The sequence below is a fragment of the Penicillium cosmopolitanum genome (genome assembly GCF_028827165.1).
Source record: "Penicillium cosmopolitanum strain IBT 29677 chromosome Unknown utg000005l:1.0-4006212.0:1.0-4009387.0, whole genome shotgun sequence".
Lineage (NCBI taxonomy): Eukaryota > Fungi > Ascomycota > Eurotiomycetes > Eurotiales > Aspergillaceae > Penicillium > Penicillium cosmopolitanum.
In genome coordinates this window covers 3,379,909-3,407,596 of record NW_026622675.1, presented here as the reverse complement: position 1 = coordinate 3,407,596, position 27,688 = coordinate 3,379,909, and the positions used below count along the sequence as shown (strand labels likewise).

The window sequence follows — 27,688 nt, the reverse complement described above, 5'->3', positions numbered from 1 at the left end:
GAGCAGGCTGGATAGACTGGCATGGACGGGATGCACGATTTAAGCCGCCAGTGCCCTTCTAGTCGAAGCTCGATGTTATATCTGAACTGTTACTAAGAATTTGCGGATCCCTCCAAGAACAACTCCTAATTTTGGCCAATATCCGCCATGGATATTGAGATCGCGGTTTCCGGAGAGAAGGGGAAGATATGGAATGCCGATGATGCACAGCTACTTGCTATGGGGAAGAAACCGGAATTGCAGCGGGTATACAACACTTGGACACGTAAATATCATCTTATCCTATAAACATGCGATGAAGCTAAACCTTCCAGTCTGTGCCTACCAGGTTATGATATCGGCCAGTTGGTCATGCCTCATTGTCTTGTATTCGACTATCTTTGATGTCGGTGGACCGGCTGGTTTGATATGGGCAACGTAAGTCATGGGTATTGCTATAATTAACATTTCACCGAGAGGCTAAATTCAATATTCAGTCTGATCGTGTCTGTCGGCCAAACACTGCTTATGACTTCATTGGCTGAGTATTGCAGCATTTGGCCGACCGCCGGTGGACAGCAATACTATACCCAAGCTCTTGCAACCGGTAGATCAAGGCCGTTCCTATCATATTTAGTCGGGTGGGCCATCATGGTCGGCGAAATATCGACGGGATCTAGCTGTGCGCTTAATAGTGCTCAGATAATTGCATCATTTGTTCAAATCGCCCACCCCAATGTAGAGTGGAAGGTACGTTGAGAGTTTATCGACATTCTTTTCTTTCCTTTTCTGCAATTCTAACCTAGGATTTGAAGTCCTGGATGACCTGGTTACTTTACAGTGGACTTCTCATTGGTCCGGTAATTACGAACTTAAACCAAAGGTAAAGCTTTGTCGTATTTCAAGTCCCTTTTATACTTGGAGATTGCACCTTATAAGCTGCAAATTCGCATGAGCTGATTGACTTAAATTTTAGGTGGCTTCCGGGCGTTAATTTATTTGGTGCAATTTGGGTTGTTGGTGGCGGAGTCGCATGGGCCATCGTCTTCATAGTGATGGCGCCTAAACACGATGCAAAGATCATTTTCACCGAGTTTCTCAACAATACGGGCTACGAAAATACAGGGTGGGTATTCATAATGTCGTTCTACAATTCTATTTACGGATTGGTTGGGACAGATGGGATGATGCATCTCGTGAGTTGTACAAGAAGAAGCACATAATATATCCCTTGAATTGAAATTGACGGGTAATAGGTAGAAGAGATGAAAAATCCAGCCAGAAATGCACCAGTTCGTTCCAAATACACCTCTGGCTACTGAGCGACGCTAATTATCAATAGCGGAGCATGATCTATTCAATGATTCTTTGCGGGATTATGAGTTGGCTAGCAGCTGTTCTAATGATTTGGACTGCGGGTGACTGGACCACCTACATGCCATGTGAGAACGTCATGATATCATGAAAAGTAATTCAAACTAATTCTAGCAGCACCGCAGCCGTATATGAGCTGGTGGATTGGTGTGACTGGGTCACAATATGGCGGTGGTCTCTTCTGTGCACTTGTGATGATTGGCATCAACTTCTTCGTCATTGTCGGCACGAACAGTGCCGGGTCAAGAATTGTGTGGAGCATGGCCCGCGACAAGGCATTCCCATACTCCGAATATCTAGCTCAGGTTAGCCCGAGACTCGGTATTCCATTGCGTGCCATTGGATTTGTGGTGGTGGTCGATCTAATTCTTGGTATGTTCAATTCTATTCGTCAATTATATCCCAAGATGCGATTTTACTTTGAATTGATACTGAGCCTCAAAACCATTTAGGTCTTATCGTACTTGGAAGTGACCTTGCTTTTCAATCCATCATTTCCGGCGGTGGCCTGATGTTGCAGGTTAGCTATTTAGTGCCTGTGCTCATCGTATGTATTTCAAATTTTGTGCGACGTTTGAAGTTATCAATAACATTCGGTTGCATAGGTTCTTGTTCGGGGAGAAAGATTCTACCCCCACGTCCTAGTTTCGACCTGGGAAAATGGGGCTATGCGATAAACATTTTCAGTGTGGGTTGGTCTTTATTAATCTGTGCGGTATACCTGTGCCCCCTCTACGTACCGGTCACGATCCCCACCATAGATTACATGAATTGGAGCTGCTTGATTGTAGGCGCGACTCTTCTATTTCCGGGACTTTATTGGGTTTTTGGCGCTCGATTTCGATATATCAAAGAACAAAACTCCGTTATGGAAGACAATGTTGTCATCATCGATGGCGTTGTTGTAGGTGGGCTGGAAGCTATCAGAAGAAGAAGTGAAGGGGCTGAGGTTGCTACCGTTAAGGGATGATTGATTTATTTAAATTCGATTATGGATCTGAAAGCATTAAGTCCATATGGGTGAGTGGTACAAGTAAGGCCTGGAGGTCACAGTTTTTACAATCACCAAATTATAAACTCTTTGTTAAGCTTCGCTTCTTGCCTAAATTTTATCCAGCAATCTGCCCGAGCGGACCCAGTACGAGCTTTGAGCCACCATTCCTTCAAAAACTCAAGCATTCGTGGCCTATCCAAAGGACAAACCAATTTGATCAGGCCATGAAACCGAGACTCTACCCACATCTGTCTATCCTTATTCCCCACACACTCGGTTCCGGCAATAAAAAGTGGCCAGGGTTGATTCTGGGCAAAAGATAAAGGACTAGAAAGCGATTGAAGGGCCTCGAAAAGACACTCGCAATCACTTTCTATGACTTTTTCATCTCCATGCGATGGACCAATGACCCGGTAACCAAATATGATAATGGCATAAAACCACGCATCAACCACATGCACCACGTCCGCAAGCTTCTCTTTCGCCAGGCTCAAGTTGCTCTTGTCCAGCATGGAAAGTATTTCTTGTCTAATACATGCGGCTTGAATCTCTAACTCGGCAACATCCATTGGTCTATTCGGATTACCTGCAGAAGAAGCATTTGCGGACCAAGGTGTCAGTAGGATTATTCGGTGCATCAGCTTAACAAATCCAATAAAAGGATCAGTTTTGTCATTCAACGGTGGTATCACGATTTCCTCGTCCATGTCGATGCTCAACGTGAGACGTGGCCAAATTGTAGCGCAATAAAATTCCGATAAGAGGAAATCATTGCATGCATCAGGCTCTTGGAGAGAAACTTGTTTTTGGCTATACCCGTGTGTTAGAGCTTGTGCTGTTCTAAGATGCAGTTTCCATAATGAATCTGAAGGGAAATGCATCTCGAGATGCCAAAGAAGCAATGTTGCTGCAAGCGACTCTCTGAAACGTTGAGAATGCCCTTCCATGGTTTCTTCTTTGTAGGAGCGACGGGCGAGACTCAGGTGGTGCGTCAAGAGAAACACTGTTTTTTGGCGATAGGTCTGCGATATCTTGAAAGATAATAACTTGTAGGGACTGTCCGACTGAAAGCTGACGTGCAAGTTTGCTGCCGCAAGGGCAAGCACAGCGTAAAACACACAAGGCGATCTTACTGCGAGGGGACATATGAATTCCCGCCACGGGTTCTGGTTATTGTCTACCCAGACTAGCTGAGATGCAATGGAATTTGCAAAGTGATGAAACAGGTGAGATCTTGCCATCGGCTTCTGATACAGTGCCGAAAGGTCGCTTGGTTGAAACGGTAAAGAGATCTCACTTTCGCTCACGCTGATCGACGCTATGGAATGCCGATGTTTCTTGGTAATCGATTTTCCACCTGATTTATCAAGGATCAGATTGCCATGGCCTATATCTGGCCTTTTCAGTAATCCATCCTGCCGAGGCTTCGCGACGGGTTTCGCTCGCTTCTGGGAGGCTCCGAGGATGAACTTGATCCTTCTAGAATAGCCTGGGCATTCAAGAGATCTACTCGCACACTTGAGGCAAGTAGGAAAATTCCTGTCGCATTTAATACGGCGAGATCTGCACTTCTGGCAGTCTTTAAGTAATCAATATTAGCATCTTGGACGAGCGGTCAACTCTTCAACCCATCAGGGGATGTTGACAGTGTCAGTTCCTACAAAATGTGAAACTGACCTTTCTCCGGTGCTGTCATAGTTCCTTGATTTTCTGCTGTCTAGAATCAGCAAAAATAAGACATTCGTCGATTCGCATGTAACTTGAAGGGAATGTTCGCTTGGGGGCGGGGAAGTCGAGGGCCGAAACTGGTCATATTGGAGCGCGTAATTTGCGTACTGGCCAGGAATAAACTTTCGCCTCAACTTTCCATTTTTCCTCTTTTTTTTCTAAACGCATCTTGAGCCAATAATTACTACTAGTACTTTACTGTTTGTGAATAATTTTTCAATTCGAAATATTAACAAATCAATGCTAAGTGGACGAAAATCAAAAATCTGCACCTGCATAAGATAACAATTACTGTGGCTTGACTGACTAGCAATGGCTGGCATTTGCTCTCATAGACATAAAACTTTCACATATTCACAGTCTCTTCATCCTCCACACCAAATAAAACGCGCATGGGATCTTGGTATTTATGAAATCCAACACTGGGGGCACTGATTCCATATCCGAGCAGTCTCTGAACCTGGGCTGAAAATCTTTTTGCCTTTTCAGGTGGCACAGCAAGCATTTGGTTCTCTGCCGGTCTGTACATTCCCTTGACCATAAACATTCCAATAACTTCTCGAATTTGATCACTTAAGGACGATTTGTTAGTGGCATGCGTCAAAAAGGTGCAAATTTTCAGTGAGCATACATTGATTTGTTTGCGCCGCCTCCATGATAAACATTCCCGGTAAATATCAGGACATCCCCAACATCAAGTTCCGCTGGAATTGCTTCTTCTTTCTTTGGAATGCGCTCAGGGCTCCATTTATGAGACCCCGGTATTATCAAAGTTGCACCATTTTCATAGGTAGACTTCGTCACTGCCAGCAAGCAACCCATCATAATATCTTCTGTATGGTCTCTCGGGTGGTAATCACTAATATGAATCCATCAGTCAAGGTCTCGAAGTTATTCGGAATTCTCCGAGATGTTCTGAGAATCACCTATCATCCTTGTGTAAATCCTGGGCACGCGATCCCGGATGGATTTGGAACCCCACGGTGGAGGAAATTATGGGTTTGGTCGTCCATTTCTCTAGGGTTTCCCCATGCCACCCGCAAAAGGTGCTGGTGAGGATTGCGTTGCAGACATCAATCCACAATTTATTCGTCGCATACTCCACGCATGCGTCTGAAATTCCAATCAATCCTGTAGCCCGTCGCGTGGTTTTTGGAAAGAATCCAGAAGGGTCGGGGATATCCGCATCGAATACTGGCTTAAGTTCCGCCCGTATCCTATCCGTATGTTCTTTCGGGAAAAGGCCCTTTATAATAACACCGCCATCTCTTTTCACTATCTCGACAACTCTTCCAGGGGTTGTGTCTGTGTCGCTTGCATTAAGCCTGGTAACTTTTGGAACATTCTTCTGGGCCGTCATTGTTATATCACTGGAATGGAATTATTAGATTATCTTTGAAGTCGGGAATGAAATTATGTGTTTTGTATCGTGCTATCAGCCTTGGATTTATAGTTCAAGGTGTGTTACTTCTCAACTTCATTTCTTTGGGTCTACCATCTGTCCAGGCTGCTTCTCGGTTTTCTTGCCATCTTAGGAATGTCTAAGAGTGAGAGACACTTTTTAGATTGGGAATTCCGAACCTATGAGGGGAAGCCATACTATTCAATAGAAGTCAAATTGTGTACTACTCAATGAGGCTTGAATCTCAAAGGTCTTTCCTAAAATAATCTAGCAGACTATATATGATCTACTCCGCATTGGCTGTATTGACTCCAAGTGTTACCGATCCGAACTCCGTGAGGTATTATCGAAGATAAGGGTATAGCTTCCTAATTCAATATTGGTTATCATCCTTCCAAGTATGGTTTAGTTCTCTGATTCCTTGCCCCATCGGGAAAGGCGCTATCTGCCCCCGCTTTCTTTGCTGAACCTTACCCCCGACTTTTAAATACATGATTGGCCTTTTCTGATTTGAAAATATCTTCAGTCGGAAGGTGAATACGCCGAAGATAATGCAAAATTACAAGCGTGGAAACGAAGCGGGGCCGAACAGCAACCCATTATACCATAAAAAGGCGTTGCAAGTATTCTAATACCTTGTCGTCTACTCAAAGTAAAAGTCCAGTCTCAATTATTTTACCCTTTTACTTATAAAATTGTACAATAGTACTAGCAATGAAGCCGGCTTTTCCAATTCGGTGCCCATATGCATTTACTAACCAGTACTATGAAGACCATCAAAGTCTGTGATAATTTCCGAGAAATATAGTAGCTTCAAATATACACGTTACCGTGGCTCCTAAATAAACTACCCTGCAATTTATTCAAAATTGTCGTCTTTCCTTTTCATGGGAGCCCGACGTTCAAAATGATATTTAGTATAAAAGACAACCACTCCAGAGCTGTCCACTTGAACGGGGTTGTCAGCCATGTCAACGTAGAGGCCGTTCTCTCGGTTGATGACATCTCTCTTGCAGGTAAAAAATCTCAATTTAAATAATGCCAATTTTATTGAATTGGGTCAAAATGTCTGACTCGGTGAGGAATGAAGCAGAGTATTAATATTCCCATCAAAAAATTCCAACTGTGTATCACAGAATTCAAGACTTCGTGAGAGTTTTGAGTCGGGAAAAAATAGCATGCGAGCTCTATGAATGAAACAACAAAATCCTCTCTCTGGTACTGAAAAATGATATAGGAACGCGATGATGCCCTTAAAAAAGGCCATGTCCACTGTCACGCCTGTCTAAGGATACTAACATGCCCCGATCGCATCTTATGCGCTAAGGCCTTAAGGCCGTAAGGCCGTAAGGCCCCACTTATAGTTACGTCCGTAGCATGAAGTCAGCAATTCCCCCACCGCATACATACATCAACCTTGTCATCAACAGTACTTTTTGTAGCAAGGCGCATCTTATTGACCAATCAACATGTCAATTCCTTTCTCATTTTTGGTCCTTTTCTCCATGGCCACAGAACTAGCGCTGAGCTGTCAGCTGTGCGCGCGCTAATGCACTTAGCCTGCGGCTGAGTTGACATTTCTTTGTTCGAACAATTCCGGGCGCTTTTATCCCGCATAATTGTACCTAGCTCGAGATGCAGACAGAGATGAGTCAAATACGCCCGTATTCCGGTGTCTTTTGTGCTTTCAACCTTGAAGTGTCGTGCCTCAGGCGTTCAGGCAGTCATCCCGTGCCTTCCCTTCTACACTTTTACACTTCTGCACTTCTAGATAACTTCCCTCTTCTCCCTCATCTCTCTCTCTTCCATCGCCCCTCTCTTTCATCCCATATCCCCCGTAAGTTCTGGTTCTCGCATTCAAAATGAAGGATTTCAGTCCCGAGAACAACCTGCTCCCTCACATCATCGACTATTACGCCCAAGAAGACCCAGACAGAGGCTACGCAGAGTACCCACGGTCACCCAATACATACGATGATGGCTTTACCCAAGTGACATACCGTTCGTTTGCTAATGTCATTAATGGCATCGCATGGTGGCTCACAAACAATCTTGGTCCCGGAGATGGCGAAACATTGGCCTACGTTGGAACCAACGACATTCGGTATCCCGCTCTGGTTATCGGGGCTATCAAAGCAGGATATCGTATATTCCTGGTCTCTCCTCGCAATAGCATGCCGGCCTACAAATCTCTCTTCGAAAGTACGGAGTGCACACGAATTCTCACCCAGTCCCCTCGCCTACCACCGGTCATAGCGATCATTGACGGACTCTCGATGCAAGCGATAGATATTCCAGGCGTTGATGAACTGTTGTGGAACGTACACCCGCATTTCGAATATTCCAAGACCTACCCCGAACATCGAAATGACACTATGGCTATTGTTCACACCTCGGGCTCCACTGGCATTCCGAAGCCCATCATCTGGCCGCTAGAAGTAGCGAACCAACACATTCGAATGTCAAGCTTGCAACCCCCTAGGGGATCGGGTACCCTGGCAGAGATGTTCATAGGAAGCAAAATGTTTTTGACTCTCCCGCCGTTCCATGCGGCTGGGATCGGAATCATGATTTTCCTCGCAGTCCCGTCTAAGCTCACATTTGTGGTTCCAATTTCAGCATCTCTTCCTACGTCTACTTCGTTCATAGAGGCAGCAAAACATACCGATCTCAACTCGGCTGTTTTGCCCCCATTCATTCTCAATGACCTGGCCCATGATGAGGAAATGCTTGAATTCTGCAGTCAGCATTTAGAGCTCCTCCTGTATGGCGGCGGTGATCTCCCCCAGCCAATTGGCGAAAAAATTGCGAAAAAGATCAGGCTAGCCAATATGTACGGGGCCTCAGAGCTCGGGATTGTCAATGTACTGTTTTCTCACTCCAATCGTGATCATACCAAAGATTGGAAATACATCTCACCCCACCCAAACTTGGGCGGGGAGTTTCACCATGTGATGGATGATAAGTACGAACTAGTACTCGTGCGAAGTGAGGAGCGTGAAAAGCACCAGATGCCATTTGGCATCTTTCCAGAATTAACAGAGTACCCAACACGAGATCTTTTCATGCGTCACCCAGATCCGACCAAATCTGACCTCTGGCGCTGGTGTGCCCGTCGCGACGACGTGATCGTTTTCCTCAACGGTGAAAAAACCAACCCGGTCTCAATGGAGCAACACATAACCGCGTCAAACAAAAACGTCACAGGCGTGTTGGTCGCAGGCGCTCAACGCTTCCAGGCATCCCTCATAGTCGAGTACGGTGATAAGCCGCTGGATCCGAGTGAGCGGGCGAAAATCATCGAGAAGCTCTGGCCCTCCATTCAAGAGGCCAATGCTGTTTGCCCTGCACATGCGCAAATTTCTAGAAGTCATGTTCTATTCACAGTCCCAGAGAAACCAATGTCTCGTGCCGGAAAAGGAACAATTCAACGTTCTGCTACTCTGGCTTTGTACGAGTCCGAACTGGATACGCTGTATGCTGATGCAGATTCATTCGTGGCGGTGCCTTCGGGCTTGGATCATTTTTTCCGTGACAACTTTGGCCATAATGTTCACAGAATAGCTGACAGTATCCGTTCAATCATGCATTCTGTGTTTGGATTGCCTGAAGATCAACTGAGCGACACGACTAACTTTTTTCATCTTGGGTTCGACTCCTTTATGACTATGACGGCAGCTCGGTGCTTCGCAAGTGGTTTCCGGCTTTCGAATTTCACGCCGAATTTGATTTATCTGAATCCCACGGTCATTACTCTCGCTGAAGCGACTTCCCAATTGATGCAAAATAATAAGAAATCGGAAGAGCTTGCCAATGCAGAAAGACTGCAAGAACGACAAGCTTTGCTGAAGAAAATGATCGATCTTATTGAGCCGAAAACAAATTTGAAGGCTCCTCAGTTACAGACAGTTCTGCTAACTGGTTCAACTGGGACGCTCGGTGCCTACCTCCTTGATGCGCTTCTTAAGGATCCGACAGTCGGCCACGTTCATTGCCTCAACCGAAGAAAAAACAGCCAATCTGTGCAACAGGAGAAGAGTCAATTCTACAATCTCAACTCTTCATTCGACTCCGACCGAGTCAGCTTTTGGCAGGTCGATTTATCCCGAAATAATCTCGGATTGGACACCGAAACCTTCACCAAACTACAGAACACAGCGACAACTGTAGTCCACAATGCCTGGAATGTCAACTTCAATCTGTCCCTCGCGTCATTTGAACCCGATTTGCTGGGTGTTGCAAATTTGATCAATTTCACAGCATCCTCCAAAACTGTACCAAATCTCTTCTTCATCTCTTCCGTGGGTTCCGTCCTTGGGAATCCTGGTGACACGTCGGAGACGCTTGTGACGACTTCCCAACCATCTGTGAACGGATATGGAGAAAGCAAATACATAGCTGAGCATATGATATCGCATGCCACAAAGCAACGTACCATGAGAGCATCAATTGCTCGCGTTGGCCAAATTGCCGGAGCTGCGAATGAACCAGGACTCTGGAACAAAAATGAATGGTTCCCTAGCCTAATCATGAGCTCTCATCAGGTTAAAGCCATACCGGAGGACCTCGGTGCTCTTGGTAAGATTGATTGGGTACCTATTGACCTCCTAGCGGATGTACTCGTTGATCTTGCGCTCAATGAACCTTCGACCCCAGGCTCAGTGGAATTCTTCCACCCATTTAACGTTAACCCAATGACCTGGGAAGAAATTGCGCCCATCGTCTCGCGTGTACTCGTTGATTTTGCGCACAATCAACCTTCGACCCCAGACTCAGTGAAAATTTCCTACCCATCGAAAGTTCCTCCAATGACCTGGGGAAGGTGCGACCCCATCGTCCCGGAGGCCCTCATTTTGCCAAGCGGGAAGCCTTTTGAGACCATTCCTCTTTCCGATTGGATAAAGCGCGTACGAATGAATATGGAAGCTGCTTGTCGTGGAGACGGGGCTTCGGACGAAATGCTACGGAAGAATTTGGAAAAGAACCCAGCCGCGAAGCTCTTGGACTTTTTCGAGGCACTCGTTTTGACCCGATGGCCCGTTTCGCTTGGTAGTGGAAATACTGCTCTCAAGAGTCACAAGCTTCGTGCCATAGATGGTATCAAGGAAGAATGGATTCACAAATGGATCAGGGAATGGATGGTGTAAGCCGCTGAGCTGATTAGCTTCTGGTCTACTTGCTTCTTTTTATCAATCCGTGCCATTTCGGCTTCTAATTTATCTTTATCTTTTACTTTTTTCGCTTACAGACGTAATCTAGAGGAAATCAAGGAAGATGCTACTCAAGAATGAAAGGCTCTCCCTTGCGCGAATTATGAAACGTAATAAAATATGATCGTATCCTGCAGGTGTACCAATATATCCGATGGTCTATGACTCAGCTTTCTCAGACTCAACCCTGGAGTACATATCACTCCAATCAATGAGGCTATTTTTCGTTACATCTACTCCTCACAATAACTGAAAATTCAATCTCAAACCTTAAGCTTGTTCCTATGACGAGTCCCTGTCGAACCCGAAAGAGCCCGAGGGGTAATCGATGCAACCATAGCAAGTAAATGGTTACTTGACACAGTCCTTAAACTAATAATAGAATAGATGGAATCATGACAGGTCCGATGTTGCATTTGCCACCGAAATAAGGTTTGGTCGAGATATCATGACTTGGTCCTGACAGAAAGGGTAACGGAAAATTCAACCGCGGCGACATTCTCAATTTTCGCATGATAGAATCTAGTTTTGAGAAATACGAGACGTTTATGCGGCGAACTTTTTGTGATTAGAATTATATTAGGTTTGATATAAACCGATCTAAAACAACTGTCCGGAACGCCTGCCTTGGCGATCTTCTGCTAGAAACATCTGAACTGGTACATCCGGGTGTTCTGAAACAACCACTTCATGGACAGCAGCCATAAAATGATTGTCAGAAACACTCAATTGAACAAATAAAGAGAACATTCGAAGGGCCAAGGACAAAAAAAATCAAACCCATTGAAAAACAAAAGTATTAGAGGCGATCTGCTTATGCGAGCAGAGCCAGACCGTAGGCAACAGAGCCCAGGGCAGCACCGGCCATGGGGACGGAGACCTTAGCACCGGGGTTGGAGGGAGTGAAGCCGGTGGAGCTGGGAGAGGCAGGGGTGTGGCCAGCGCCGGAGGAGCCAGCGCCAGAGCCGGAGCTAGAGCCGGAGCTAGAGCCAGAGCCACCTCCGACATTACCACCGCCGCCGACAACGTTGCCGGAGCTGGTGGGGTGGGTGGCGGGGACAGTCGAGGAGGCAGCGGTGGAGGTCACAACGGTGCCGTTGTTGCTGGAGTGGACATTACCAGTCTGGATTGGGTGGGTACCAGTCTGGACACCGGTGGCGGCGGCAGAGATAGAGCCCTCCTTCTTGTGGATGGGAGGCTCGGCCTGCTTGTTGGAAGTGGCCTGGACGCCAGCGGCGATAGCCAGGATAGCAACGGGGGCGGAGAAGTGCATTTTGATAGATTGAGTAGAAGCGATTGAATCAAGAGAAGTGACTTCTTGTCTGAACGAATGATAAGGCTGAACGAGATAGTCAGTATCAAAGCAAGTATTGCAAGTCTGAGATATTGAAAAGCTTACCTAGGATGATATGCGATGGAAGATCTGAGGAGTGGAACAAACCAAGCTTCGGGGCGACCAGGAGCCCATTCTTATAGAGACTGGGGGCATCCAAATGCGGCCTGTTGTAATAGTCCAAAAATGAATGATGACATGCAACATCAGGGAAGAGAGAAAATTTTTCTGCTGTTCCTCTTCATAATTGCCTGTGCCTCTCTGCCCTTGACTCGAGCCTTAGGACGAGAGTGGAACGAGACGAAATTGGGATGTTGGGGTTTCCGCATCCGGGGGTGGGGAGCTCGATGTCACTCTGGGGTGGGGCACAGGGAGGTTTGCTCGGCCGGAGATCCAAGCTCAACTCCAGAACGATGGTTCGACCGAAGTCCGAGTTCATCGCGCGTTTTCGCCGCCGGCGATAGATATCACGTGACATGTATTCCCAAATAGGAAATTCGAGGTCGCATGCGGAAGGGCGTGAAGATCCTCGCTCATCGCCAGGTGTGCGAGGGCACGGCGCCAATGGGGGATTCCTGATCGATCGTCGGTCGCTGGTTTGAACAATGGCATTTTTTGACTGTAGAATCCGTTCTCTATCGATCTGTTCTCGGAGGCGCCACTGACGGTTGTTCTTGAGATAGGGATCACCCAAGAATGCACGATCACCCTGGCACGATTGGTGGGGGTTATTCATCTAGATGAGGACAGTTTCCAGCTACCCAGGTAGAACTATTGACTGAAGAAGGCAAAAACTGCAGTGGGATCCTCCTCAATGTGAACTTGGAGCCATCACAGACATATGGGATGTACAGTAGAAGCAGCTGGGCATCAAAATCGGATCATTGTCCTGTGGTGATTTCGACCCAGGTCATTTGATCAGGGCTGGCAATAGAGCCTGGGTAGCTTTTTTTCTCAGGTAAGATCGCAGGAAATAGTATAGAATCGACACTGGAGTGGTCAAGATTTCTGCCTCTATTCCTCCGTATACAGCAGGCCCACGGTGGCTTTTTTCCTGAGGTTTATTGGACGGATCATTCTCCGCGGACGCATCACTGTTTGGCACTGGCTGAATCTTGTAGCAGATAATCACCGCATGCGTCTATCGTTGCCCGCAGAAATCCTTTGCATCGTGGGAAAGAAGCAATGCCAAGGAGAAGTGACAGCTGCAGGGTTGCTCGCGCGTCGCGCAGGAATGTTGAGGCGTCGACCCCAGATTGAGGATCGTCGCTCATCCCGACAAATGCGTGAAAGCAAAACGAGGACGGAAATATTTTCCCGTTTCAGGGAACAGATCTATAGATATTGACGCTTCTGTTCCCAGATACTCGCAGATCGAGTATCGCTCGTTGGGGGATGCTTGCAAGCATCAGATGGAGGTAGCTTCCTTGACCACGGCAGATTGACAGATCAACAACTGTTCAAGGCCGGAACTTCTAGATTATGCAGCGGTCGCATCAGCTTTGGTCACTCAATATCTTGTCTTGAAGCGTCAAGGCGTATAGGTACAGCCTTGTAATTGCACATGGCACATGGGATATGGCACCTGGGTGGTTGAGTGCTGAGTAGACGATAGCAGTACCTGCTATTCGTATTCAAATAAAAAATATCAAGAAATCTGCCAGATAATTTGGGTCAGATTGAGTTCACAATGCCCAAGGTTGATAGTGAGAGCGAGGTAACTACTAGTCAGTAGGTTGAAGTTGAAGTTGAAGTTGAAGTTGAGTCTTGGCGGGTCTTGGGAGTTTGGGAGTTTCCCCGGCCGCCCGCGCAGATCTTCCTTTTTTGCCGTTGCGGCTTCAGCTTCACTTTGCTTCTTCATCTTCATCAACTTTGAGATCGCGGCAAGCCATGCCAAAACCCCACGCCCTACTCTCTCCATCCCATTATGACAACGATGCCGCATCCCTGCGGTCGCCGTCGGAGCAGGACTCCGACTCCGAGGATGACGAGTTCCTCCGCCATCCCCGCAGCACCCTCGAACTAAACAGTCACGATCGCGCTGTTCTCGAAGATGAAGATGAGTTAGAAAAGCTCTTGACACGTCGAGGCCCCGCCCATGGAATACGGAGGATGTTCAGTCCTGGTCCCAGTGGGAACAGCGTGCGGATTGGAGGAGAGAGCGACGGCGGGCACGCAAAGAGGCCCGCCTATCGCGTCGGGAGAGAGTCAGCGAGGAGGGCGAACTGATGTATGAAATGGAAGAGGGAATTGGAGATGATACAGACTCCCTAGCCAGTGGATCTTCGTGGGATCTGGACGAAAAGGAGGACCCTCTATATCAACCGGTAAATAAATATAGACCACAAACACACCCTTGTCTTTCTCGGCTTTCACTTGAGCTAACAACAGCCCTACCTATCTAGCCATCGCGTCCACACTGGCTCAAACTTGCATTAGCCTCTGCCGTCATAACCATTCTGTTCTTCATTCTTCTCCTCGGCGCATACAAAGCTTCGAGCGGCTTCCGAGCTTCACACCCGCATCGAAACCCGCCACCCCTGGTTTCCAACGGCACTGCTCTATTCGCGCCCACAACCATTCTAGTCTCCCTGGATGGATTCCGAGCAGACTTTCTCGATCGCGGCATTACCCCATCTCTCAACTCGCTCGTTGCCGCCGGCGTTTCCCCGCAATACATGAACCCCAGCTTCCCCAGCGTCACCTTCCCGAATCACTTCACACTGGTCACCGGCCTGTACCCCGAGAGTCATGGAATTGTGGGAAATACCTTTTGGGACCCGGAGCTCCAGGAGGAATTTTATTACACCCACCCGGCCGTTAGCATGCTGCCCAAATGGTGGAATGCAGAGCCGCTGTGGGAGACGGCCGAGAAGCAAGGAACCAGAACTGCTATCCACATGTGGCCAGGCTCTGAGGCTCACATTGGAAGCGAAGAGCCGAGTTACGTGGATAAATTCAATAGCACGGAAGCTTTATCGCGCAAGGTGAACCGGGTCCTAGAGCTCTTGGATCTCCCGGGCGCCGAGACCTCGCATCTCAACCCGGAACGACCTCAATTCATCGCAGCCTATGTCCCCGACGTCGATAGAGATGGTCACAAATTTGGACCGAACAGCACCGAAATCCGAGCCACAATCTCCCGCGCGGATACAATGATCGGCGGCTTAATGGCTGGTCTAGAAAGTCGCAATCTCACAAACGTGGTCAATATTGTTGTCGTTTCAGATCATGGCATGGCCACCACTTCTACTGAGCGATTGGTCCAGTTGGAAGATCTTGTCGATTTGGATCTCGTCGAGCGCCTTGATGGGTGGCCATCGCGCGGTATACGCCCCAAGCGAGCAGAGGACCTACCGACTCTGCAAAAGCAGCTCGAGGAAGCCGCACCAAAGTATGCGCATGCTGTGGAGATTTACACCCATGAAACAATGCCGGAGCGTTACCACTTTACTCACAACGCTCGAATCGCGCCTTTATGGGTGATCCCCAAGACCGGTTGGGCGATCGTCGAACGGCCGGAGTTTGATGCGAAGAAGGCCCTGGAAAAGGGCGACGTGTACCACCCCAATGGTATCCACGGCTATGATCACGAGCACCCATTGATGCGAGCTATCTTCATTGCACGCGGTCCAGCCTTCCCGCATCAACCTAACAGCCGCGTTGAGCCTTTCCGTAAGTCCCTCGCCCATTTGTCTTTGTCAAAACAGAACATGAAAACTAACCTATTCCAGAAAATATCGAAGTGTACAACATCATGTGTGACTCACTAGGCATTGAACCCATCCCAAACAATGGCACACTCCGTCTACCGCTGAAGCCAGTTGGTCTCCATTCCGACGAGGATGCACCGATCATCGAAACCCCATCTGATCCGCCCGAGCCCGAAGTGACCAACACCACCACCAGCAACACCAATCCGACCGCAACAACCGCCGAAACTCCCGAACCGACGAGCGCAGCTTCTGACGCGCCACCAACTTCCAATCCACAGAGCGACGACGAGAAGGCGCCAACGTGGTGGGGAACGTTGTGGCATAAATTCGGCAACAAGTTCAGCGATTTTAAGGAGTGGTCGAAGGAGTTGTTTGATGCTGAGCACGACAATCACCCGGATGGAGAGTCGGAGTCAAACTCGGAGTCGAAGTCAGAGTCATGAGGGATTGGGGTTGGGTTGGATGTTAGCATTTTGCATTGCATTTTGATTGAGGTTGCTCTGGTTGAGCAGCTATTTCTGAGAGATACCCATGTTTATAATACATATTACATACTACATTACTAGTACACTAACAACTGCGTACAATATTTTCCAAGATCGAGGTGTTCAAGTTCAAGTTTCAAATTGCCGGTTGCGGACTTCTAACCTTGAAAGACCCCTTGATACATGCCCGCCTGCAGGTGCCCAGGTACACTGAGTCTCCAGGGCTGGAGCCAGTAGATTTTATAAATACTACTACCTACTCTACTAGTAGTGCAGTATTTAGCAAAATACTGTCGCAATTCTGTATTTGACAAAATGCCGTGACCGTTGGCAGTACCCAATTGTCTCGAAGCTGAAGATATATCTTATTAGTCCTGGTGAAACTTGAAGCATTTTTTGGAACTCACGTCAGCACCACCTGGCATCAGGGCTACTAGTAGGTGGTCACTAATTAGGGGAATATCATACACTTGGCATGATGACTCGGAAATTGACTATTGAAGCAGATATAGTAAATTATATCAAGTAGGGTAGTAAACACGGCTTTCCTTGCTGATCCTAATTCTAGATCATATAGCCAAAAATGGCGTCTCTGATATCAACCACCCCAAGTGGTCGAGCAGTAACTCGACTATTTCATCTTCCTTGGTCTAGTGGTCATGATTTCCGCTTGTCATTAACACCGATAAGCGCGGGAGACCGGGGTTCGATTCCCCGAAGGGAGAGTTCTTTTTGCTTATAACAGTTGCTTCTATTATCTTTTTAATATTATTTCAAGCTGTCAAATTAATTTAATTTTTTACTTTGAAAAGTTGGAGTTTGCCATGCTCCCAACCGTGCTGACTATTTCACTTCTTACCGACTCCAAACAAGGGATCGCCTGTGACAACAAACCTGTCATTCCGGTGATTCCTCTGGAGCGCAGCGTCGGAATCTCCGCGACCGAGAGTCCATAGGTAAGACTGAAATTGCACCTGCGATGAGAAGGTTTTCTCGAGTAGCTTCAAGTCAAACGGATTTTCTTCGTTCCTTGATAATTCCAATGCGGCGGTCACACCTCGTTGTATTTGCCAGCCGTTCATCCCTTTGGTAGTTTTCCAGGAACGCCATCCAGAGGCGACGGCTTGAATTCCTTCTCGAACAACTCCATCGTGCGACGCTGCCAGACTAAGGAGAATCTTGATCTGAGAATTTTGATCCAGCGGCGGAAGATTGATTGCCAATGCCGTGCGAGTAATAAGATTCATATTCACGGCTCCAATTCGATCCGTGATCAGAAATACGAGACCGTGATGTCTTTCAAGGATTTGAATAATCGATAAGACGTTTGCGTGTTGTGGCGAGTCATGCTTGGTCTCTTCTTCGGACAAAAGCTCGACATTCTCCAGAGAGACTAGGGCATTCCAATGGCTGGCCATTTTCAGGATAGCCCTCACTCTCCTTGGCCCGTCCTGGCCCGTCTTGAAGATATCGGCCATGGAGATACTGATCAGGGGCCGCCGGGTGTACTCTGCGGCCAACTTGACTGTGAATGTCTTGCCAACGCCTGGCCCTCCGTGAAGCATGACCAGAGCAGACTCCTCGGAGATGGGCATCGAGTCTCGATATCTACCAATCATTCCACGAAGTATGTATTTCGAATCGTCCTGAAGGAGAATGCCTTCGAAGACTTCTTCGTCATTCCGCGGGAACTGGACATCTTGGATTTCTAGCACATCGATTTCCCCTGGTAACAGTCAGTAAAATAACCTCAGAATAATCAAACCTAAAGTCAGAATGCAACGTACTCCAGGTGTTGTCAGTTAAATCGTAGCCCGAGATGGTAGGGGGGCATGTAAGTGCCACGAATGGCTTTATATTGGAATCTAAAATCGTCCTTAGCTCGACATCCAGTTTCGAAAGATCATGATTCCCCGAGGGCCGAAGAGTTTGATCAATGACGACACGTTCAGGCTGCTACAAAGGGTGAGCTTCAGATACTCTGCATTTGGTGGTAATTTTGCATACTTCGCTTGACATATGTTCCATGAAATGAACAGCACTACCTAGCTTCCAATAGCGCCGACCCCGCCGAATCAGCTGCATGCGATGCTGATTTTCGTCCGCCAGATAGCCAGCAGGTATGTAACTCAGATCAACAATGTCGACATCGCGAGCAAAGAAGGGAATTCGGAAGTCGTGAAATCGCCTGACAAAAGTTTTGCCATTATGGTCGACAGCCCAAACCCGAAGAATAAGTGGCCCATATGTCCCAAATGGCCCCGGTCCATCCCAGAAAGCTCGGACACAACAAATGCTCGTAGGACTTTACCTTTCCAGCAATAAATTGTGGAATTGACCTGGTAGAGCAAGGGAAGCTGGGTAAACCGGATAGTTTTGCATCTGCGCTCTTGGATTTCGACAAATTTATGCGAAACTGGCATCAAGTATTCCTCCGTGATGGCGTTGGAAAGCTTTTTTGACTTCTGGGATTGAACGGCATATGAAAGAGTACCCAATGTCAACGCATTGTCTGTTCCTGCAAGTTGAGTGGTATGGGAAAGCGATGCTGTGAGCAACACTTTGACAAGTAACGTGGACTGTTGGACCAAAGTGTTTAACGCTTCGATAATAAAGTCGCGCTCCTCCACACCATCTGCGGTTTTCTGGGAAGCTAGACTGTCGATGCTGTCAATGACGATGAATACACATGGTACCTGGGCATTTTGAAGAGAATCAACCAAAACCTTCCATAATACGCGAATATTGCTCGCACTCTCTCGGTCAAGGGAATCAGAAGCGCCCGACCAAAGATCAGCACGCTGCTTGAATAGCTGAGTGAGCAAGGACTGAATTAGTGCTGGATAGTTACTGGGGCTGGTCCCGTGGCTATCACCGCAGAAATGTCGCAGCACAATACTCGTCGCAAAGTGATTCTCCCCTAATAGCAAAATCGGCGCAACAAATGAGGCGCTGAATGTCTCTCGACGAAGAGAGTTGTTCCCGTCCACCCACAGAAGCTGCGAAGATTGTGCTTCAACCCAATCCATGACATGGTCCACTTTCAGTATGTTGCGCTTTGTGGAACGATATTGATGCATCTCCGGGCGTTGTTCTTCTATTTTCAATTTCTGCGTCCGGGTATCCTCGAGCCTATTGAGATCAGTAAATAGCATGGCCAAACTGTCTTCCATGCTGTGAGGCTCAGGCGAGGATTTAGAATCCCTGGCTGTTTCCACAGGTGTACCGTCCACACCGTGTTCCTCCATTTTAGCATCGACCCGCTGTTGAAAAAGGTGACAAGTCTCTTCAAAATCGCTCGTCTTGGAAAACCGAATCGTGTTTTCTGTCATGAAGTCCAGAATTTGCGAGACTTTTGTGAGGACCGTTTGACCAGTAAAATGGGTCGAAAAGTGAATGATATCGCGCACTTCGCTGTAGACCTGGTCTATGGACTGAACGATAGGTTCCAGTTGGGTCCACGGCTTTGTAAACGCTTTAAAGGCATTCTCTAGATATCATCAGCGAACGTTTGCTAAAACATTGTTTTCGCTTACTGATGCGACTCCTGCAATAAAATTTCAAAGCCTTGGCGACGAATCGTTGGAAGCAGTCATAGAATCTCCCAAGCGCTTGGACCAATTGCTCCGTTGGGTTATAGCTTGTGAGGTGGTCCATGATCTCGAATTTCGTTTTGATGATCTCCATATTTTCTTTTACCTTCTCCTTCAACTCCGCATGGTTGATCTGGGCTACTAGAAGTAACTTGACAGCACCATATACCAATCCAACATACTCTGGGGCTTGACCGACAAATACATCCATGATCTGTGTATACGGGTATGCCACCTCGCTAACTTTCTGGCAGCCATTCTTAATGCGCCCTAGCATGCCTTGTCGTGATTTGTCTGGGTATCGACTGTCGTAGGCGTTTTGCGCTTGCTGGACAATCATTAAAAGATTATTACGACTTTCTTCATAAGAGCGCATCTCTTCGGGTGAAGCCATTCTCAGAAACTCTATTAATCGGCGATCCAGTTTTGTTTTTGAAGTTTGGACAATTTGCCTTGTCTGTCAGTTATGAACATGTTCAACGAAAATTCTTCAAAAACTCACTGCTTTAATACATCTGCAGACCAAGCGGGCTCATCCAGAGCCCCATTTTCGACTGACTTGCTGCTCGACATTTCCTCCACGTCATCATAATTGGGCGATTGATTGGCGTCAGTGGCATTATGCATGATTTATCACTGGAAACAAATGTTGCTGACCTCAAATTCAAACGACCAAATTGCATTCAACAATCCGAATCGATCGAATAAAAAGACATGTACCGCGATTAAAGAAGTGTGTGAAGGGTCTTTTGAATCCTACTCTCCTTAGTGTTGAAGTCGGGCCGCACCGTTAAGTCAGCAACTAGCGTGGCAGTAAGTAATTGGATGGGGTTTTTTGAGGCGCAGGGCAGTAACTGAGTTGGTAATAGTACATCGAATATCACCAGCCACAGATGGGAAAGCGGGGCTGGCCAAGATAACCCATCCTCGTATACGAATAACTGGGGCCCACCCTGGTCAGGCTTTGTTCATCCACGAATATCTGGATTGAACCAGGCGATCTGGAAGCAGGGAAACATAAATATTCCACAATTCCTCAGCTTGTGGCGAAAAACAAAGCCCAGAGTTAGTTAAGGTGACTGGTAGAATTGTATATCTGCCATTGGTCATCCTGCCATAGTTTCTCGTTTCAACAATTTGTGAATTTGGTCTGTCATAAATTCGGGATTTCATCGGCATCTTTCCTTTAATATCTTTCTGCGGAGAAACTTGATATAAAGCCATAAGATTAAAATGGCTATAAATGTTCGCACAAATGATAGTCACCCAGTGATGGACTGATTATTCCTCAGTCAATCTAATATTACGATAAAAATATTGGTCTTAAATGCTCGAGTGGGAAATAATAGAATTGAGTTAGAAAGAATTATTGTAGGCTCGCTTTATTGATCTGGCTCAAATAATCACGCCTGGGACGAGAGGTGTCGTGTTATTAATATATGACCCTGAGGCGTGGCTTGCTGGTCCGAGGGGGCTAGTGCGTTCTGGGGTCCTAGAAGGCGACTATGAGTCAAAAATGAATCAAATTTAATAGACAGTAAAAAATCGAATAACAGATATCGTTACAGAAAAAAATTCATGGCAAAATATTGAACTCTGTTTAAAGTAGAAGATGAATTCACATGCATTCCAATGCTTGTTAGTAATTCGTGGCTTATTATTTACAATATCATCTATATGAAAATGCAATCCGAAGCGGGCCAAGACTTGCAATATTGACCTTAGAATACTATTATGACCGAGGGCTATACTCCTGGAAAAGACATACAATAAATATAACAGATTGGGAGTTGTAAATTCATGCCACTAGTATCCTGAATTCCGAATGGTACTTGGAAAATTTCACAATCCCGATTAGTCATACGCTAAACTTGGAATGCTCCGCTGCCAAGCATTCCCTGACGATTGACATTGAGGAATAACGGGCTTCAAGATTAGTAGCCTCTTGAATTGTTTCATGGTACTCCGTAGCGGAGTTTCTGAAATTAAGTTTCACGCCAAGTATCTCCTTCTACTAAGGATAACTTTTGCTACAACACGTACCCCAATGCTTCTCACTTTGTGTTTTACGCACAAGAGTCTGGATAGATATTTCCCGAAGTCATGTTGTATTTTGCACATATTGAGAACCGACTATTGGTGTTAACCTGTACCTCGATCTCGGCCTGATTGATGTTGAGACCTGTGAGCCTCTGCCAGATGCCTGGCTTACTATTTGGGTATGTAGCTCTTCAAGTCTCTCTTTCCGGATTGCGCTAGTACCGGCAACTAATAATTTCTAGGCTTGCAATGCCACTGGCACCTACTCTGGCTACACCGGAATTAACCCGGATACCGTGTCTGTCCTGGATGGATGGAGCACCAGGGAGGATGGAACCACCGACGACGAGACCTTCTTGCGAGGAACTTCCAAGACCAACGAGGCCGGAATTGCTGAGTTTCTCACTATCTTCCCCGGTTACTACGATAGCCGAACCACCCACATTCATGTGACTGTGCAGTTCAATGTGACCGGTGATGATACTAGCTACTCTGATGCCGCTATTCAGCACATTGGTCAGCTCTCTTTCCCTGAAGAATTGATCAACTCTGTATACAAGTTGGCTCCTACCACGTCCACCACTTGTCAACTCTGAACAGAACTCTGAACTCCGAAGACTCGGTGTACAAGGTTGCTATGGCCGACGGATACTCCGCTATGATTTCCACGGAACTTCTAGGCGAGACTCTTGCTGATGGTCTGATTGGATATATCACCATTGGTGTCAACAAGAGTGCTGCCGCTATTGCTACCACTGGCACTCAAGTCAATGTCCAGGGCTATCTTCCCACTGTCTCATTGGCCAGTGGTGCCCAGGCTGCGGCCAACACCAACGATCTTGCTCAGGGATACCGTGCAAATGGCATGAAGAAGGTTTAAGGCTAAAACGCCCTTTAGCAGAGATTCGCTCGAGGCAAGATGAAACGGGCTTATCGGTCCTGAACTAACATTTGCAATAATATTCCTAAGAAACTTATGGAACGTATGATGCAAAGTGATTAAGTATTCCGGAAATCCAGATATGATTGTATGAGTCAAGCCTCCACATTTTTTGCTTCTTAACTCGCCAATCGGGGTAGATCTGCATGCTGTATGTATTTTTTGAACTGTCACTAGCTTCAGATGGAAGAATTCATAGATAAGCAGCCTTGACAAAACAAATTTCCATAGCTTTGTAATCTAACTTAGAACTACAAACATCAAGAGATATTAATAAACAAAATAAGTTGTTCGTATGGTGACGAAGATTTCTCAATGAGAAGCCTCAGTTAGCCGTGAGAGATAGCGAATAATAAGCCAAAAGATATAGTATTCGCGACGCAAAAAGTCGGCAAGCAAGACCGCTAGGGTGGGGATCATCCGAATCCATGAAAAAATCATCAAATAATCCCATAGTAGAACCGAGACAAATCCATACACGCCGAATAGTGGATTGAGAAACGTAGGTGACCTGTTTAGCCGAGAGAAAATGACTGAGAATTCCCCGGAAAGTGCCCAACTATGGGTCAAACGCTCGCGTTCGTAGCAATGCGAGGTACGGTTCTATCCAGCATTCTGATGTAAGGCCTTGGCATGGACAGATAGCAAATTCCCCTGGCCATTTGCAATACCGGTGATATAGACCGTTTTCAAGATTATGAAATTCCCGAAGTGGATGCAGCTTGAAACACGCAGCACAGTATTTCCAGGTCGAAGTCTCTAGATTGATTAGAACTCTTTTTGAGCCACCAAAGGCGTAGACGGGATCGCAACATAATGAGGGAGCGAAAGTTCCGGGCTCCTGCAAACATCCCTATACTTTAGATAAAACTTTCTGTAAATCAAAGCTAGATAAGCTTGTGAGTAAGTTGAAAGATAAGAGAAAATTAAGTCTAGGAGTTCTGTGGGAAGATCAAGAATAGACACCGAATTCTTCACTGGTATAGGGTTGCCCAAGGTGTTATTTTCCATCAAGGGCCTTTTCACCAGATCCTTTTGGCTCGTGGCTCGATATTTGAGCAATGAGGTGCATGCTCTTGCCCGTATCCAGAAGGAGGCACCAAGGCGATTTCCCATATTGTTCCAAGTTCAAGTTAGATTAATTGAGGAGCCGAGGGGGGAAGCCGCTTGACAGTCTTGGGAGAGTAAAGCTGAGAACAGGCAGACGAACAACGCGAGGAAGGAAACGCAAGCAATCTTCTAAGGGTTGGGAGGAAAAAATATATGTCATTATGATTTCTTGAATGCCCCGTGCTAGAAATCGCGGCAGGGAGGTTAGGTTCTGGCTCCTTTAGATCTGGGTGTGGATACTATTGACTGCTTTCAATGATCTCAATGAGTTAATCTTAAAGATTAGTATGCCATTCATAACCTTGGAAAGATATTGGTCGTGACCCGTAGTTATGTTTCACTTGGAATTAATTTTTTTTTAGTCATCTGACTCAGAGGACTCGCTTTCAGATTCATCCTCAGGGAGTTCGCAAGTTAAGGCATCGACGAACAACTCCTGATGTTCATCCTGATCCGTCTCCTTCGTTGCCAAATCCCATGCAGTGTGACCATCATTGTTCCGCAAGCTCAAATCAAGATCAGCTTTACGTACCTCCATGATGGTCTCTTGATCAGTCATTCCAATTTCAACATCTACTGCTAAATGCAATGGGGTGTTGCCGTTGTTATCCGTTGCGGTGAAATCAGCCAGACCACTCAGTCTGAGAAGACGGATTCCTGTGGCATACAGACTCATTGCCGCCATATGGAGTGTGGTATAACCGTTGTTGTCTTTCAAATTAGGATCGGAGCCAGCATCAAGTAGCATCTTGAAAACATCCCTTGCATGATAAAAGCTTGAACTGCATGCCATATGAAGGGGGATTTGGCCAAATTGATCTTTGGACATCGGATCGGCCCCTTTCTCAAGTAGAAGTCTGACTGTTCCTTTACAATTCTGGAATGCTGCTTGATGTAGCATAGTACGACCAAGCGCGTCTTTCGAATCCACCCTAGATCCTCTTTCGAGGAACCAGCCCACCACGCGTTGACAGGTGTGAGGCTCCCGCTCTCCCCCATAGCAACATGTACAGCCGCCGTGGGGCCATCTCCCCTGAGATAATGTAATGAGCCAGTCTCCGGTATTGACGATTTGCGGTGGCAGGAGGGGAAGATTTCTTGTTTCGTGACCATACTCCAGCACTCGAAAAATTGGATCGATACCATTAGAGTCGATACAGTCAATGCTGGCACCCTCATTTAATAGAAGCTCCACCACATCGTGCCCGCCAAACTTCAAAGCCCATTGAAGCGGAGCCCAACCATGGCGATCCCTGGTATGTACCGAGGCACCCCGGGTGATAAGCATACGAACCATACACTCGCTCTTTCGCATCACGGCTAGGTGGAGCGGCAAATCACCGCATGGATCCATGAAGCTTGGATTTGCTCCATGCTTTAGCAATAAATGCAAGACTTCAATAGCACCCAGGAATGCAGCAATACATAGTGGTGTACAGCAAACCCGGTGGGTAAATCCATCCGGAGGATCTCTTCTGTCATGATGTCGACTTTCCTTTATCATCTCTTGAAACTCCTCAAGTGGTATAGGTTTTGGCGAGTTGCCATTCGCATCCAGACCATTAGGATCGACCCCGTGCTTCAATAATAACTCCACGTCGATGTCTCTACCTAGAGAAGCGGCAATCCATAATGGCATAAACCCGTACCGATCCCGCCGATAAGGGTCTGCACCACGTTTTAGCAAAGTACCGGTGACATTTTCATAATCTTTCGGGAGAATCGAGAAGGAACGTCCAGGACCCCTCCGACTTCTGTTTAGAATATGAATGGGCGCATCGCCATGGTCGTCAATGAAGTTAGGATCGAATCCACAATCCAAAAGTGCGTTTACAGCACGCAATTTCCCATATGCAGAAGCAATATGCAACGCAGAGGTACCATGTTGGTCAAGGTTATAAATATTAACACCGCAATTAATGACCAGAAATTTGATTATTTCTCCGCCATTGCTAAGAGCCGCGCTGTGGATTGCTTTGTCGCCATCGGCGCATACGCCATTCACGTCCGCTCCGTGATTGATAAGAACCTTCACCGAATCAATTTGGCCAGCTTCGATCGCTTCGCCAAATGCATTCTGGTAATACGGTTGCATGTTTTCACAAAATCTGTCTGCGTGTTTGCCAAGACACGTAATAGTCTCGGGATGTCCATTGCGTGCTGCAATTTTCAAGGGCTCTTGGAGCCTAGTCGTCACCGTATGCAAGCCATCAAATGCACCCAAGTCGAAAAGAATTTGAACAGTTCCTGTACGCCCGCGTTCCGCAGCCCATCTGAGTATACTGTCCTCCGTAGCAGAAGACAGGTAGAGATGTCGGGTTAGCGTTTTGTAACAACGCCGATTTGTTTGAGCCAAGGCGTTGATATTCTTCAGCGAGCTCACATGATCTGCGATCGTTAGGATGATTTCGTCTGGTAATCTAGATAGGCTCATATTGACGGGGAGGCAGAATCACAAATGTTCCGAAAACCATCAACTTGAATTTCAGCTTAAATTTCGGCTAGAATAATGAGTCATTTTAGCGCAGAGGCTGAGTTTGTGGGAAGAGCATGGGATGTTTTGGGGGCCGAAGCACCGCCAAGATAATAAATAGGTCATGTTTTTCAGTAAAAAGTAGGGGAAATCCAGCAATATTAATCCTTACTAAGTGTGTCTTAACACATACGACCCATAGGGTGTGGAGAACAGGCCTTCCCGTCCGCTCAGCCGTACTTAAGCCACATACTAATCAGGGTCAATGACCAAAGAGCCCCGGATCTTAAATTAACGTCAGTTTCTGTATTAGGGTGAATGTAGGTGATATGTGTAAGAATTCTGGAGACTGGGGCGAGAGAGATAAGAACAGGATAAGAGCGGGTGAGAACAGGGTGAGAGGAGTGAGAATACCCACTGCAATGCGTTGCGTTCCCATTCTGCTTGGGCCAAGAAGGGAAAGAACCGGATGAGAGATTTCAGCAATGGCTGGTCAAGTCTACAGTAGAATTCGAAAACAGATTACCCACCCTGAGCATGCCCATTATCTATCTACTCTCGTCGAGGGAAAGACGAGGCGACTTGCGACACTTTGACGAAACCTTGTCCCCATGGCGCTTACTGGCGAGAGTCATGTGGGGCCTTTCCTAGGACGAATATGGGGGCCAGTTCTCATTCTTCAGGCCCTTAGCCTAATTCCTACTCAGGGCCCCAATCGGGCCGTTCTGATAATTCTAACACTCTGGACCAGAGGCTACTTCCTTATTGGGCTTGGCGCAGTCCTCGCAGCCTATCTGCGAGGCCTCACCTACTTCTTTCGTCTCTTCTTCACACTTAGTGTCGCGTATTCAATGCACTTGTTCCTTACAACCTGGCCTCCATTACAAGAATCATGCGACCGATTGTAGATACTATTTATGTGAGAGACCGTTCTTCCTAAGCTCACGACAGCTTGACTTTATTTGCAAGACCCCAATGTACGCCCTACAACGCTTACTCTACGTGTTGTGATATGAGGCTAGTGCAGATCAGGAGCCAAGCCGAGCCATCAGAATTAATCACGAGATATCTATGTGAAGAACCAAATTGATTGGAAATCAACTTGTTTTTCTCGTTATATATATAGACTGATGTTTCTCTCTAAATAACAACAGAAGATATACCTCTGAATTACGAGACTACGGATTCCCCGACCCAGCTCCGCAGATACGCAGCAAGCCCGTCGAGGTGCTTTGCTTGGCCTTACCACGCACCGGAAGCGAGTCATTAAGCGTGGAATTGCGAGCTCTGGGCCTGCCAACATATCATGAC

At 46.7% G+C, this 27,688-nt stretch overlaps 10 protein-coding genes across 10 annotated transcripts; 4 read left to right on the top strand and 6 right to left on the bottom strand.

Moving 5' to 3' along the window:
• Positions 1 to 147: 147 nt before the first annotated feature.
• N7509_004281 (uncharacterized protein) lies at positions 148 to 2,030 on the top strand (the record flags this gene model as incomplete). The annotated part of the gene is made up of 9 exons (XM_056628918.1): positions 148 to 265; positions 315 to 417; positions 477 to 586; positions 821 to 839; positions 956 to 1,175; positions 1,322 to 1,421; positions 1,471 to 1,725; positions 1,806 to 1,900; positions 1,959 to 2,030. The coding sequence occupies 9 exons, from the start codon at positions 148 to 150 to the stop codon at positions 2,028 to 2,030; spliced, it is 1,092 nt and encodes a 363-aa protein (XP_056491652.1).
• A 385-nt stretch (positions 2,031 to 2,415) lies between these two features.
• Positions 2,416 to 4,043, bottom strand: N7509_004280 (Zn(II)2Cys6 transcription factor; the record flags this gene model as incomplete). The annotated part of the gene is made up of 3 exons (XM_056628917.1): positions 2,416 to 3,479; positions 3,645 to 3,926; positions 4,025 to 4,043. The coding sequence occupies 3 exons, from the start codon at positions 4,041 to 4,043 to the stop codon at positions 2,416 to 2,418; spliced, it is 1,365 nt and encodes a 454-aa protein (XP_056491651.1).
• Positions 4,044 to 4,421: 378 nt separating this feature from the next.
• Positions 4,422 to 5,435, bottom strand: N7509_004279 (phytanoyl-CoA dioxygenase family protein; the record flags this gene model as incomplete). The annotated part of the gene is made up of 3 exons (XM_056628916.1): positions 4,422 to 4,647; positions 4,707 to 4,934; positions 5,002 to 5,435. 3 exons carry the CDS (start codon positions 5,433 to 5,435, stop codon positions 4,422 to 4,424), a joined length of 888 nt encoding a protein of 295 aa, XP_056491650.1.
• Positions 5,436 to 7,339: 1,904 nt separating this feature from the next.
• On the top strand, positions 7,340 to 10,624 carry N7509_004278 (NRPS-like enzyme; the record flags this gene model as incomplete). Its single annotated transcript, XM_056628915.1, has 1 exon — positions 7,340 to 10,624. The coding sequence occupies one exon, from the start codon at positions 7,340 to 7,342 to the stop codon at positions 10,622 to 10,624; it is 3,285 nt and encodes a 1,094-aa protein (XP_056491649.1).
• An 877-nt stretch (positions 10,625 to 11,501) lies between these two features.
• N7509_004277 (uncharacterized protein) lies at positions 11,502 to 11,960 on the bottom strand (the record flags this gene model as incomplete). Its single annotated transcript, XM_056628914.1, has 1 exon — positions 11,502 to 11,960. The coding sequence occupies one exon, from the start codon at positions 11,958 to 11,960 to the stop codon at positions 11,502 to 11,504; it is 459 nt and encodes a 152-aa protein (XP_056491648.1).
• Positions 11,961 to 13,910: 1,950 nt separating this feature from the next.
• Positions 13,911 to 16,179, top strand: N7509_004276 (nucleotide pyrophosphatase/phosphodiesterase family protein; the record flags this gene model as incomplete). Its single annotated transcript, XM_056628913.1, has 4 exons — positions 13,911 to 14,227; positions 14,299 to 14,347; positions 14,426 to 15,695; positions 15,755 to 16,179. The coding sequence occupies 4 exons, from the start codon at positions 13,911 to 13,913 to the stop codon at positions 16,177 to 16,179; spliced, it is 2,061 nt and encodes a 686-aa protein (XP_056491647.1).
• Positions 16,180 to 17,069: 890 nt separating this feature from the next.
• Positions 17,070 to 17,816, bottom strand: N7509_004275 (P-loop containing nucleoside triphosphate hydrolase protein; the record flags this gene model as incomplete). The annotated part of the gene is made up of 1 exon (XM_056628912.1): positions 17,070 to 17,816. The coding sequence occupies one exon, from the start codon at positions 17,814 to 17,816 to the stop codon at positions 17,070 to 17,072; it is 747 nt and encodes a 248-aa protein (XP_056491646.1).
• Positions 17,817 to 18,350: 534 nt separating this feature from the next.
• On the bottom strand, positions 18,351 to 20,208 carry N7509_004274 (uncharacterized protein; the record flags this gene model as incomplete). The annotated part of the gene is made up of 2 exons (XM_056628911.1): positions 18,351 to 19,655; positions 19,798 to 20,208. 2 exons carry the CDS (start codon positions 20,206 to 20,208, stop codon positions 18,351 to 18,353), a joined length of 1,716 nt encoding a protein of 571 aa, XP_056491645.1.
• Positions 20,209 to 21,861: 1,653 nt separating this feature from the next.
• On the top strand, positions 21,862 to 22,734 carry N7509_004273 (uncharacterized protein; the record flags this gene model as incomplete). The annotated part of the gene is made up of 4 exons (XM_056628910.1): positions 21,862 to 21,892; positions 21,942 to 22,033; positions 22,097 to 22,428; positions 22,455 to 22,734. The coding sequence occupies 4 exons, from the start codon at positions 21,862 to 21,864 to the stop codon at positions 22,732 to 22,734; spliced, it is 735 nt and encodes a 244-aa protein (XP_056491644.1).
• Positions 22,735 to 24,262: 1,528 nt separating this feature from the next.
• On the bottom strand, positions 24,263 to 26,338 carry N7509_004272 (uncharacterized protein; the record flags this gene model as incomplete). Its single annotated transcript, XM_056628909.1, has 1 exon — positions 24,263 to 26,338. One exon carries the CDS (start codon positions 26,336 to 26,338, stop codon positions 24,263 to 24,265), a length of 2,076 nt encoding a protein of 691 aa, XP_056491643.1.
• Between the last annotated feature and the right edge of the window lie 1,350 nt (positions 26,339 to 27,688).